General features: G+C 39.0%; 1 protein-coding gene across 6 annotated transcripts in view; it reads right to left on the reverse strand.

Annotated features, from left to right (window-relative positions):
- Nucleotides 1-7,227: 7,227 nt before the first annotated feature.
- VPS50 (VPS50 subunit of EARP/GARPII complex) overlaps nucleotides 7,228-14,547 on the reverse strand; it is a 122,954-nt gene continuing 115,634 nt past the window's right edge. For 2 of the 6 annotated variants that reach the window (XM_036328167.1, XM_036328168.1), the window contains 2 exons: nucleotides 10,191-10,380; nucleotides 7,228-7,952 (listed from right to left, as the gene is read on the reverse strand). In XM_036328167.1, coding sequence (XP_036184060.1) covers nucleotides 7,833-7,952; nucleotides 10,191-10,380 — 310 coding nt within the window. In that variant the 3' untranslated portion in view covers nucleotides 7,228-7,832. Of the gene's footprint in view, nucleotides 7,953-10,190; nucleotides 10,381-14,547 lie in introns of those variants that run through there. The other 4 variants (XM_036328169.1, XR_004970900.1, XM_036328171.1 and 1 more) reach the window with 4 other exon arrangements.

A 14,547-nucleotide genomic window follows, 5' to 3' on the forward strand; every position in this document is an offset into this window, starting at 1 on the left:
CTAAATTTGTGTATGGGATAAAGGTACTTTGGGGCTTCCCTTCTCAATAACCTAATGTGTAATTAACGTAAGGCCTATTTCAGACGTGCCATTAACCAGTGATCTTAGCTGCAAGTTATAAAAAGCAACCACAAACCAATATGGGGGGCGGGGAGAGGGAGGGAAGCATTGGTTCATATAGCTGAAAAAGCCAAGGCTGAACTGGGTTTGAGCATAGGAAGGTGCATAAGTTCAGGTATTTGGATTCAGTCTACCTTTCTCCTCTGAGTTCCACTCTCTTCTGTGTTAGCTTTTTGCACTGACAGGCCCTTTCCCTGGCATTTCCCCGCTTCTCTTTCCTGCTAGTTCCAATCAAAACCCAGAAAACAAGTCTCACTGGCCATGCCTGGGTTATGATTTCGTGCTTGCGACCCAAAAGGTCTGTGTGACCCCATCTACATGGACCAAAAGGAGGTGTGGTTCCCCAAAGGAAAACCAAAGCACAGCTGCTGGAAATAGGAGAGACTGCTGTTGGGCGAGCAAAACCTACAGATGTCTATCAAACGTAGTCAGGACCCTCTGGCTACATGGGACAACCCCAACTCTAACTTACACAACAAAGATGAGAGAGAGAATTCCCAAAAGGAGAGAGAAAGAAGGCAGGGCAAACTGAACAGCAGGAATCCACATTTGTAACGTGGCACACTATGAGGTCCTATTTTATCATGGCCCCTCTAAATATACCTTCCACATCTCTGAAAGCACAAACAGGCAACGAATGAACCTATAAATAAACAGACGTCACTGTATTCTAATGAAGACACTCTTAACAGTTTTACCAGGTCCCATCGTCTGCGCTCGACCTGCCAGAAATAGGAGGGCAAGATGCTGGTGGAGGGTGACTACCGAGACCAGATGCTGTGGAGGTCTCTGGGTCTGAGTCTTTGATTTGTAAAAAAGAATAGTGAGTAGGTTTTCTCTGGGTGAACCCAAGTATGAGGACCCAAGAACATGGGAAGGAGTGGACTGCTGCAGCATCTGCAGTGGCAATGGCCACCTGGCCCTCACCCACTTTCCAGGAGCCTTGAAAGGCCCTGTGACTTTTATATGGCCTTTCATATGGCCTGAAACAGAACTGAAATTGAACTTCTTCATATCTTGACAAGTGGCCACATAAACATTTAAAATAGACATACAATAAACCGCATTTGCAATTCCCTGATAGCCAATAAAGTTAAGCATCCTTCCATGCGCATATTGACTACCTACATATCATTTTTGGTGAAGTATATGTTCCTCTATTTTGTTCACTTTTTAAATTGGGTGTTTGGCCCCTAATTTTAGCGTTGAGCGTTCTTTAGATATTCTAGATTCCTTAGTCATAGTATATGTGATATGCAAATATTTTCTCTCAGTCCTTCGCTTGTCCCTTTTTTGCCTCTTAACAATGTCTTTCAAAAAGTGTAAGTTCTTCATTTTTATGCAATCCTATATACAAATTTCTTTTATGTTTCATGCTTTTGGTTTTGAATTTAAGAAATCATTTCCTGATCCAAAGTCACAAACATTTTCATGTTTCTTTTTAGAAGTTTTAAGATTTAGGTTTTATATATAGATCAAGGATCCACTTTGAGTTCAGTTTTATATATGATGCAAACTATAAATTCTTTATGATTTGATTTGCACATAGATACCATCTAATGAGTCTAGCACCATTTGTGGAAAAGAGTATCTTTCTCCAACAAATTGCCTTTGTGCTTTGCTGAAAATCATAGAACTACATATATGTGTGTTTATTTCTAGAATTTCCATTATGTTCCATTGTCTCTGTCTATCTTGACAGCACTACCAAACCATCTTGATTACTGTAGCTTTATAATAAGGCTTGGAGTAAACGTGAAAAAGACTTGAGAGCAGACATCCTCGGTTTGTTCCCAGTCCTAGGGAGAAAGAATTCAGTCTGTAACTGTTAACTATAATGTTATTTGTAGCATTTTTGTACATACTCTTTATCAAGCTGAGTAAATTCTCTATTCCTTTCTCTGAGCACTTTTATCATGAATGGGTGATGAATTTTTTTTTAAATGCCTTCTCTGCATTATTTTTTCTCCATTGAACTGACTCCACCGGAATCAATAAGAAAGAGGGAAATCTCCAAACATTTGGAAATGCAGCTCTAAATCAACACACTTCTAAATAATCTGTAGGTCAAAGAGGAAGCCTCAAGGAAAATAAAAAGATAAATCAAACTGAATGAAAATACATAATGTCAAAACTTGTGGGGAAAAGCTAACTCAGTGCTGAGAAGGAAAGTTACAGCACTCACTGCTTACATTAGAAAAGAGAAGTTCCAAATCAATAATCTAAGTGCCCACCACAAAAGGAGATCAAAAGAACCCCAAACAAGCAGGAAGAAGAAATAAAATGAGGGCAAAATCAATGAAACTGAAAACAGAAAAATAATAGAGAAAGTCAATGAAATAAAAAGCTGGCTCTTTGCAAAGATCAATAAGATGGACAAACCTCTATCAAGACTTAAAAGTGAAAAAAGATAAGACACAAATTATCAATAGCAAGAATGAAAACAGTGGGTTTCCCTACAGACCCTGCAGACACCAAAGGGATAATAAGAGAATATTACAAAGCATTCTATACAAATAACAGCTTACATGAAACAAAATAAATACTGGAAAAAAAAAAAAAAAAAACGCCTACTGTCACAACTCACTATGAAATAGATCATTTGAATAGCCCTATATCTATTAAGGAAAGTGCACTGGTAATTTAAAATCTCCCCCAAAAGAAATCTCCAGGCCCAGATTGCTTCACTAAAGAATTAACAACAATTCTAAATAATCTTTTCCAGAAAGTAAAAGAAGAAGAAATATTTCCTAATTCATTCTATGACGTTATTACCCTGATATCAAAACTTTGCAAAGATAGTTCAAAAAGAAAACTACTCATTATCGGTGTATAAAAATGCCTTTGATTTCTGGACATTAATTTTGATTCCTGCTACTTTGCCAAATTAATTTATTAACTCTGGTTTTTTGGTGGAATCTTTAGGGTTTTCTATACACAATATCATGTCATCTGCAAATAATGACAGTTTAACTTCCTCCATTCTAGTTTGGATGCTTTTTGTTTTCTTCTTGTCTGATCGCTTTGGCTAAGACTTCCAGTACTATGTGGAATAAAGTAGTGAAAGGGGACATCCCTGTCTTGTTCCTGTTCTTAAGGGTAACACTTTTAGTTTTTGCCCATTGATTATGATGTTGGCTATAAGTTTGTCATAAATGGTCTTTACTGTGTTGCGGCCTCTTTTCCCACTTTGTTGAGAGGTTTTATAAAAAACTAAAGGCCTGATGCACGAAATTCATGCAAGGGGCTTGGCCCTCCCAGCCACGGAGGCTTGCCTCGGCTCTTGCAGCTGCAGTTGCTTGCCTTGGCCCTCGCAGCCTTGGCTTTGTCCATCCGGAAGGTCGTCCAGAAGGTTGTTCGGCTGTCCGGTCTAATTAGCATATTATGCTTTTATTATTATAGATGGGTGCTGGATTTTGTCAAATGCTTTTTCTGCACCTATTGATATGATCATATGATTTTGCTTATGTGATGTATCACATTTATTGATTTGTAAATATTGTACCAGCCTTGCATTCCTGGGATAAACCCCACTTGGTCATGAAACTTCCATTTGATGCAGTGATCCTACTTCTAGGACTATATCCTAAGAATCCTGAAAACCAATCAGAAAGGATATATGCATCCTATATGCACCCCTATGTTCATAGCAGCATTATTTACAATAGCTAAGATCTGGAAAAGGCCCAAGTGCCTATCAATAGGTGAGTGGATAAAAAAGATATAGTATATTTGCCCAATGAAATACTATCCAGCTGCAAAAAAGAAGGATCTCTTACCCTTTGAGACAGCATGGAGAGAGACATGCAGAATATGCTAAGCAAAATAAGCCAGTCAGAGAAAGACAAATATCACATGATCTCACTTATATGTATAATCTAATGAACAAAATAAACTGATGAACAAAATAGATCCAGAGACATAAAAGCAGAAGAGATTAACCAAATAACTCATATGCATACATCATGCATAACCCATGAACAGACAATAGTGCAGTGAAGGCCTGGGGAGAGGGAAGGAGCAGAGTAGAGGGGGTCAATGGTGCAGAGGAGAGGGGAGAACATCTATACTTTCAACAATAAAGATAAAATTTAAAACATTGCCTCAGGACAACTCTAGGGTTTTTACATATGTGTTCCAAGAAGGAAGGAGGGAAACACATCACTCACTGCTTGAGGCTTGTGGAGTAATAGTAATTAGGTTTTCCGAAAAGAATGCTCATTACAATTAGAAAAACAAACACTATTAGGATAAATGAAAGTCAGAGAGAGAGATAACACTCCAGAAAGTAAACACACACCTTTACAGGAGTATACATCTTCTTCCTGTGGTTATAAAGGAGCAAGAACAGCAGAAATCCCTGTACAACTGTTTGAATGGAGGAGAGGCGTCTGAAGTCTGGAATTAATTTATTGAGAGGAATTAGGCTTACCGCACAATCATCTGGGTGAGCTACTCATGGACTCGGCAGATTTCAAGAATAAAATGTTAAAAAAATAGCTGGTGAACACATAAAAATAAATGGTCATTATCAAAAGCCAGCACAGATTCAAGTCAGAAAAGAAAACCAAATTGTATCCACTTTCCATTTTGAGGGTGTTACTAGAATTTTATTCCCACCAAAGAATTTCACAAAATTTCGTATTATCTTTATAGTCAAATTAGAAAAACATGGGGAAAGTGAGAAAGTGTAGTGCATCACGGCTCTTATGCACCTATTCAGAGTTCTGATTACTGGAGTTGCCTGGTGCTGGGCCCACGAGCTCTTTCCTTGGTTCTGTGCCACTTACAGTTTTGCCCATGAGTGAGGACATGTAAGGCACACATCCTTATCATGAGGGGAGCAAAGTAGCACAGGTTTCATATTCTTAACTGACAGAATCTGGAACCAACAAATTCTAGACAGGCTGCAACGAGGCCCAAAGTAAAACAATAGTTAGATGAAAATTATGTAAGATCTTGACTTGACACTCAAAACTATACCAATGCTGAAGAGGATAGATTTTTAACAGCACTGAATGAGCTTAAGAACTTCACTTGACTACAAGCTCAAAATGAGTCAAGACAGGTGTCCGCATTTCCCCTGATCGGAGAGCAAAACACAGGGCAAGAAATGCAGGCCCCATGGAATGCAGTTTCAGGTCCAGGAAGATCTCTGGTCAGAGCCTGTGAGGAAGTTGAGTTTCCTGTGGCTGGAAATTCTCAGGAAGTAGCTGACCAGGTGGGAATGCTATAAAGGATCTCCTGCCTTGGGGATGCCCAGAGATTACAGGCATCCGTAACTTACCTACCGGAAGCTTGCACTAGGTGACCTCTAAGTTTCCTACCAGCTTCAAAACTACTAGATTTTGCTCTGGAAGCTTCTTATTAGCACCTTGTCATGTTGTCCCCTAGGCTACATCCACACTGTGAGATCCCTGCTGCCGGACCCATATGCTCCTCCCCAGGAGATTCACTGATCCCGATGAACTCTGGGTTCACAAGGCTCCTGACACTGCCTGCCTACTTGTCACTCCCCTGCCTACAAGCAGAGAGTCACTTTGGGAAGAGATAAATGCTCGTCTTTTTTGTTACCCATTTTTACTAAAATTTTTACCCTCCAACTCTGCCTTGCCAGATGGGCAATTCTAGTGTGATGCTGTCATTGCTGTCTTCCCATTTCAAATACTACAATTATGCTATTTATATACTGCCCCTGAAACTTTGGGAACAGCAGTTCATGGCATCAACTGATCAATATCTGCCCACCCCAACCCCTGGCAGTCCTCCATGCCATCATCATTTTTATTAAATCATCATCTCTTCCCAAATTACCTCTTCATATTCTCCTGAAGATGAAGTCTAAGAGCTGAGAGAGCAAAAAGAGTAGTCAAAAGAAAAAGAGGAAGAGTTTGACCTTTGACATGACAAAAAACTATTTTGGCTTAGAAAAACAAAAACAACAATAAACCTAACAACAAAAAAACTAACAACAACAAAACCAAGATGCCTGAAACAAGAAGAGCTAAGTTCTTATGATAACGGTCAAACACCAGGTCAAACAACATTTCAAATTGCCAATATGTTGAAAACTACCCTGCTATACTCAACAAGACCAATGGAACTTAAATTGTAAAGATCATCTTGCCTTTTCTCTACAAGATGGTTAGAAAAGCATTTAAGCCAACTTCCAACAAGTGAGCTTCTAAAGATTAAGACAAAATACTTACTGAAAAATGTATATCAGGTACAGCCAAATCTCAGTCCCTGCGTGTGTGCTAATTATCATCTCATTTAGAATTTTATTACTGACACACACTTAAATCTCAGGGACAAAACTGCTGTTAGTTTGCTTGCTAAAAGTCCTGTCTCAAAGATTAATGACTCAGAAGAGGTAACTGATAGACCTCAGCCCAAATAAATTTTAAAATAGCCATCCCATTATCTAAAGAAATAGATACTAGGCAGTGCTTTTGTTTAGTCAATGAAGCTGGGGGTGCAAGGAGATGTGTAAACATATGGGCCAGGAGAGGAAAATATTGGATCTTTGTATTTATAAGTTTATAAACTACAAAGAATTCTATGAAAAGAACTGATACAATTCTCCCGACAACCTTAAGACATTGATAAATGGTAGGGTTATATCTCCATTAAGCCTCTGTTGGTTTTCTGTATGTTGGTAGAAAATGCCTGACTTCAAAGCAAAGTTTAAAAGAACAGTACACAGTTGCTGAGTTCCAAAGTTTATCATTGGCTAAACTCACATTATTTTACATTTGTCCTACAGAGCAGATATTTAAGAAAGTGAACACATGAACCTATACTTATGTTTGACTAACAGAGAATTCTTTCCATGAGTCAGCTAAGCCACGTTGTGCTGTCCTAAGACAAAAGTTGAATTCAAAGAGAACAAAGCTGATATCAAAAATCTCACTTTTTTAAAATCCCACAATCACCATTCTGTGTGCCATTCAGGTACTGAAAAGGTGTAACTAATGAAATTACTTTTCACCATTGGTTTCAGGATTTAAGATGACTAATATTAAAACATGCCAAGAAAATCCATTGTACTTTCATGAAATCTGTCTGCTGTGGAAAGATATCAAAACACAGTCTCATATAGGCTGGTCATGTTGGAGTGTACCATTTATTAAATTTTACCATGTATGATCACTATATCATAACCAATTTAAAACTGACAACTTTCACATTAGAAAACACAGAGAACATACTAATTTTTCAACCATTTTGCTTACATGTACTTTTCAGTGCTCATGCAGTGCTCATAATTAGGAGATACTGTACATTAACCCTCTAATATTATGCTAATTAATTAAGAACCAAGTCAGAGGGTAGAAAAATATCAACATAAATTCATTCTCCAAAAACTGCCCATGGACATATCATCACAGTTCCCTATAATTATATACGTACAGTCCATTCTTCTGTAAAATGCATAATGGTAATCATATAACAATAGTTATGACAAGACAACGATATCATTTCAGGAAAGGAATATAACAAATGAGACTAAAAGTTGAAGAGAAGAGATCAGAGCATATGAAGGTCATTTCAGAACATCACACGGACTTCAGTGTTTTCCACTTTCCAGTTGGAAAGAACATGCACGAAGTATTCTTAGCAGCCTGCTGTCAGGAGGCATGAAAAATTGGCTTCCATTCCATAGATGTTGAGAGAAGATCAATGGCATTGAGGAAAGAGAATTGTGTTCATTATCTTTTGGGCCTGTCTATGTCATCTATAGCTGCTAGAAGTTTCTGTCTTGCTTTTTTATTGATATGGGATCCCAGGCAAACATTAACCAGATTGGTCAGCTGCTTCGTTGAATACTCCTGCTCAAAAAAAGAAGATCAAATTTAGTACATTGATCAATGGAAGGATGGGCAGACACTCAGGTCTCAGCGGACAGTTACAGAGCACTACAACCCAGAGGAAAGCAGTGAAAGTACAGTTCAGACATGAAAGACAAAGGGTTTACAAGCTGTGATAATCGGAAATAAGGTACCACAGCATTCATTTGAAATAGGAAGGACTAGGATCTCTTTAATATGGCAGACAGTCTGACATGCCTATGCTTTTTAATATGTTTAAGAGCACACACTTTATGCCTGTTTCTGTGACAGTCTTTGTTATTAAGTTATCAAATTACACTGACATTTCAAATTTTTAAAATGCTACTGAATAAGCATTTTCCAGCACTCCACATTTTGTAAACATTGTATATAAAAAACAAAGATCTCCAATCACAGAACAACTTTTCCCAAATAGAATAAATGAATAAGGTAACATAGATCAGAAAGTTACTGGTTTTTAAACCCTCATATTGTAACTGGTAGCTAGGTAAGTAAAAAAAGTAAAACCATTAAGTATTTTCTGTTGTAAAAGTATTTGGTTTCTGAATTTGAGATTACAAGTTGCTAGAATGAGAAAGAATGGACCTCATCAGAAAGGTTTATACACTGGCAGGTCTTGGAGGTTGACTAGCTAGAGTTCAGGCCAGGAGACAGGGTTGTGTCTATCATCTACTAAGAACATGTCTTCACTGGAGGTAACCACTGAAGACAGTGCAATTTCAAAATATGAGAAAGAGTTCATTTTAAAAACTCAGCAAACTACTCAGAGCATCTGTAAACAACTGGCAAATTCTCTTAAGTAATCAGTCAATACTTAGCGGACACAACTGTCATCAAGCACTGGACCAGACACCGCAGAACTGGGGTTCTCTTAAGACAGGGCAGGCCCTGTTGCTAGGAAATTTTCACTAAATTACAAATATCAGTTAGTCCGAGTTCTTCCAAAATACTAAGCTAAAAATGTCAGTCCACTACACTAAAAGAGGAAAATGTAAAAGGGCACCATTCTTGCATCAAAGAATGGATATCTAAGAGCTATGCTTTCTGTCCTCAGCTACTTGTAACCTTTCCCCAAGCTTCCTCCTCAGTACCAATCCCCAAGTGTTTACAGCTTACTTTACTAAATGGATCCTGGCAACACTCAGCATCCATCTGCACCTGGGCTAGCATTATGGTTCACAAATGTCAGAGGACAGTGGGACTAAAAATGGTGGCATTTTTCTCAATTCTGAAATCTTTGAAAATAGCATGTACATTTCTACTTTGCTCCCAGAGATGTGAAACTGACCTACAAATGGGCACATGCACAGAAAACTCAGGTTAATGGTCATTTCATTTCTCTCGAATACCGAAACCAGAAAGGATGAGCCTCATAAAGTACATGTAAGTAACTCCTGTGTCCTTACCTAGTCAAATGAGGTGTTTCCCTGGTCTTTACTGATGATGTTTATAGCACAAAGAAATGCGAATGCTAGAGTTATTGAAGAAATGAGATTCGGTGCAATTTTAACACTTCCCACACTTTCATTAAATTTGTCTTCACATACTGCCTACCTAGACAAACGCTACAACAATCACACAGAAAAGCTCCCGTAATAAGCATGCTCTAGTGATACCTTGATTTGAACTGTGTCAAAAATTCAGCATCCTACATAACACTTCATAAATTGTATTTTTTTCTCTACTTATCTATGAAGCCACACAAAAGAAAAATAATCTCATCTACACTTAAGGTAAAATCTAATGGAGGATGAAGTTACACTTAGCCATTTAATATTACCGCATTCAATCATTACTACTACATGTCAATGCGTTCAGAGGATGTCACTCATTCATTCATTGTTGAGGGCTGCAAGGAGTTGTTTAAGACGAGCTAGTGACTCATTTCAGTGTGGCTGTATTCAATTTGTCTTGATGTTAACCCACTTCAGCCTTTTCCTACAACAGCGGGAGGATAAATATAGCTAACGCTCAGACTCTGGCTCTCTTTCTAGATAATTACTGTTACAGTGCACAAAGGTCTCAAGATTTGATTAGGCAAAGGGCATTGCACAGACACTGTGTGAACATGGTAAAGAAATGGCCTAAGTAGTCCACACTAAAAAAGCAAATGTTTCTTTATGTTTCGTTCTCATGACTGAATTATATAATATACCAGACTAAAACAGATGCAAGGAAAAGGAATAAAAACTTAATTATCCATTTTCCAGCTCTCACCCTGTGCTCCTTGATCCAGCGCTCCATGTCATTCTCAGTCAGGTAGTAGGCTTTAATGTAGGTTTCCACGAATTCTTTATCAGGAATGGGTCTAATATCTGTTAGTTTTTCAAGCTTCATTAAAAACTGTTGAAAGTCCAATTGCATCAAGGCACGACCCTCATTACTACACTTCTTGACATTGGCATATCTAAGATACACAAAAATAAAAACACATAAGTGATGGGATGACTAGAAAAAGAAACCTTTAGGTACTTAAACTGTTCTTTAATCCAACACCGGACAAATTCCCCTTTACAGGGGGAAAGCCCAGGAACATGAAGTGAGGAGGACCGGACTGTGTTCCGGCACTGTCACTCAGCAGCCCTTGTACTGATCTGGGCCTCAGGGTCCTCATTTGCAAAGCAAAGAGACCTGAGAGCATCGAAGGTTCTTTGTTGCTCTACAAGCTGTTCTCCATGTTCAGTTAACATGATCACCGACAAGAAAGTTAAACTGGTATTCCAGCTAATCTTGCTGCCAATAATTATTTTTTAATAAATCTTTATTGTTCAAATTATTACAGTTGTTCCTCTTTTTTCCCCCATAGCTCCCCTCCACCCGGTTCCCACCCCACCACCTGCCCTTACTCCCCCTCCATTGTCCACGTCCATAGGTTTACGATTTTTGTCCAGTCTCTTCCCATACCCCCCACATTCTCTTCCCCCCAAGAATTGTCAGTCCACTCCCTTTCTATGCCCCTGATTCTATTCTATTCACCAGTTTATTCTGTTCGTTGGGTTTTTTATTGACTTGATTTTTAGATTCACTTGTTGATAGATATGTATTTGTTGTCACTTTGTTGTTCATAATTTTAACCTTTATCTTTTCTTCTTCCTCTTCTTCTTAAAGAATACACTTCAACATTTCATATAATACTGGTTTGGTGGTGATGAACTCCTTTATCTTTTTCTTATCTGTGAAGCTCTTTATCTGACCTTCAATTCTAAATGATAGCTTTGCTGGATAAAGTAATCTTGGTTGTAGGTTCTTGCTATTCATCACTTTAAATATTTCTTGCCACTCCCTTCTGGCCTGCAGAGTTTCTGTTGAGAAATCAGCTGACAGTCATATGGGTACTCCCTTGTAGGTAACTGTCTTTCTCTTGCTGCTTTTAATATTCTCTCTTTGTCTTTTGCTCTTGGCATTTTAATTATGATGTGTCTTGGTGTGGTCCTCTTCGGATTCCTTTTGTTTGGGGTTCTTTGCACTTCCTGGACTTGTAAGTCTATTTCTTTCACCAGGTAGGGGAAATTTTCTGTCATTATTTCTTCAAATAGGTTTTCAATATCTTGCTCTCTCTCTTCTTCTGGCACCCCTATAATTCTGATGTTGGTACACTTGAAGTTGTCCCAGAGACTCCTTGCACTATCTTCATATTTTTGTATTCTTTTTTCCTTTTGCTTTTCCGGTTGGGTGTTTTTTGCTTCTTTGTATTTCAAATCTTTGACTTGATTCTTGGGATCCTCTTGTCTGCTGTTGGATCTCTGTATATTATTCTTTATTTCAGTCAGTGAATGCTTTATTTCTAATTGGTCCTTTTTCATATCCTTGAGGGTCTCACTATATTTCTGAGGTTTCTAGATTCTTGAGTAACCTTATAACCATAGTTTTGAACTCTGTATCCAGCAGTTTGCTTTCCTCCATTTTTCATTTGTGACCTGTTTCTTTGTCTTCACATTTTGGCTGCTTCCCTGTGTTGATAGAGTGGTTTTCTGTGCTAGGTGTCCTATAGTGCCCAATGGCTCAGCCTCCCTATTTACCTGAGGTGGACACTCTTGGTGCACCCCTTTGTGGGCTGTGTGCACAGTCTTGTTGTAGTTAAGCCTTGATTGCTGTTGGTATCACTGGGAGGAATTGATCTCCAGGCCAATTGGCTGTGAGGACCAGTTGTGTCTACAGTGGGAGAATGGCTGTGCTGGAGACACCCTTATGGGGCAGGACTTGCTTCAGTGGGTCTTCAGCACTCACTAAGTCTGCCCCCTGAGTGTGTCTCTTATGGATGTGAAGAGTTGTAATCTGGATGGTCTCACTCTGACCACTGGGTACACTGGCTCTTGGATCTCCAAGGAGGTGCAAAGACAGCCTCTGCCTGAGGCCACCCAGCAGGAACTACAGAGAGATCTGCAGATTCCTCTTCTTTGTTTGGGGTTTGGAGGTGCCCAGATGAGGCACAGCTATGAAGCAATGTAGGCTGCTGATGAGCCTTAGGCCTTCTTTTGGAAGCTCTGGGGTTCTCTGACCCAGCTGCAGTTTGACAGGTTTTTAGTTGGAGAAAGGCTAGGCCATTCACATGCAAAAGTCTCTGCACACAGCTTGGGTGGGGTTGTAAATTGGGTGGGGCAGGGTCTTAGGGAATCACCAGGGCAGAGCAAACCACAATGGCTGCCAGTCTGCTCTGCCTCGGAGAGGTCCTGGGGTCTGTGTCCTGTGGCCCCGTGCAGGAACAATGATCGCTGTGTGCACCTCTGAGAAAGCCGCCTTCACGTTCCGGCTGATGCCGGTCAGTTCAGTTTCTCTCCATATGAGTCTGGGTTCCCAGATTCTCACCCGGAACTGGAGTTCAGAGCAGTTGGGAGATTGTATCTCCCTCCCGATTGAAAAAGACAACAGCGTACCCAGCTGCCAGTCCTTTTCTTGTGCACCTCTGTACCTCCACACTTCCACACCTCTGCACCTCCTACATGGCTCTTTCCTTCTAGTTGTAGAATTTCCACTCAGCCAGCCTTCCCGTGGTTCTGGATGATACTCGTTTTGTCTTTTAGTTGTAGTTTGAATGTGGTTGTGTGTGGCAGCCAGTTCAAGTGTTTACCTATGCCGCCAACTTGGTTGTCCCAATAATTATTTCTAAACTAAAGCTATGGATACTCCAAAGTGATCTTTGTTTCATTAAAGTAGTTTCAGTATTGTAGCTACTGGATACAGGGAAAACAAATGAAATAGGTTTCCAATGGACATTCAGCAAACCTGAAAATGTGCACACATATAAGCCCAGAAAGCATATATATATTTTTGATAATAAAACACTTAATAGACTTATTCTGAAATCTCATGCTACTGAAAACCTGTGTGTTTTAAGGTTGAATAGTAATAAGATTAACAGATTAATCCTCACATACATTGTATTACTCATAAGTCAGTGTCTCATTCTTTCAATCATACAAAATGTGGAGATTCCAACCCTAGGGAATGAGGTACTTCCCCTAAGGAAATGTGAAAGAAAATCAAAGCTTTCATTGTTTAACGTGACCAAGTGTTTTGTTGTTTCTTCTTAATTAAAAGTGTTTACACAGAACTATAACATTTATTATTCCATTTTCCACTTTATTAAACAAATTTATTTCAAATTGTTTCAGTCGGGATGGTGGACACGGAACCAGTGTGTGATGCATAGCACAGCTGGCTTCAGAGCAGAGTGCTAAGAATGTCGTCAGCTTGTCATCCTCACCTTCTCACTTTCTGATACATTCTTTCTTAGAACTAATAAGAACTGAAGAGAAATCAGATAAATGACAGTGTGCAAATTGAATTGATGTGCAATTCTAGATCACTGCACGCTCTCTGAAATGGCAGTTTGCTTTCAGGGACACTTTAAATGTACCACCGACTCTTATTTGTGTTCTGGGTGTTATGGGCACTGTGAGCGTGGTTTCTGAGCAAGGGAACATTACTATTGAGAGATCTTTAAAGTCAACACATGAAAGCATTATTCAGTTTACGGTGACATAATAATGATCTTATTAGCAGTGATATTGTGGCCATGGGGACCGACTTGCCATCAGAAAATCAGGCGTGCATAACCTTCTCTGTGTTTAAAAACTGTGAACTTGACAGGGGTATCGCTTTGTAAATTATATAAAAGTCTAACCACTATGCTCTATACCTGAGACTAACATGATATTGACTGTCAACTATCACTGAAAAAAAAAGGGAAATAAATAAATAAACAAACAAACAAACAAACTGTGAACTTGGACAAGTTATTTAACCTCTTTAAGCCTCAATTTTGAGGCTGGGTTTTCTCACTGACATAGAACAACAGTACTATCTAAGAGTGGTTAGGATTTGACGATATAACCCTGTGAAGCCCTGGTTCAATAAATGACAAAGTGCTCAATAAGTGTTATGAATCATCATCACAATAATTATATTATTAGGTAATAATAATAATTACTTCTAATTTAACTTTCAGAGAACCATTAGCTGCTGCATTGCTCCCTCTTCTATGAGCTGGTTCTAGGTCACCAGCCAGAAAAATATGCATAGACAGAGGTGGTATAGTGAGGTTTAAGGTTTCTTCTAATTACATTCTAAAGTC

Source organism: Myotis myotis, unplaced genomic scaffold, assembly GCF_014108235.1.
Source record: "Myotis myotis isolate mMyoMyo1 unplaced genomic scaffold, mMyoMyo1.p scaffold_m19_p_11, whole genome shotgun sequence".
NCBI classification, from domain to species: domain Eukaryota; kingdom Metazoa; phylum Chordata; class Mammalia; order Chiroptera; family Vespertilionidae; genus Myotis; species Myotis myotis.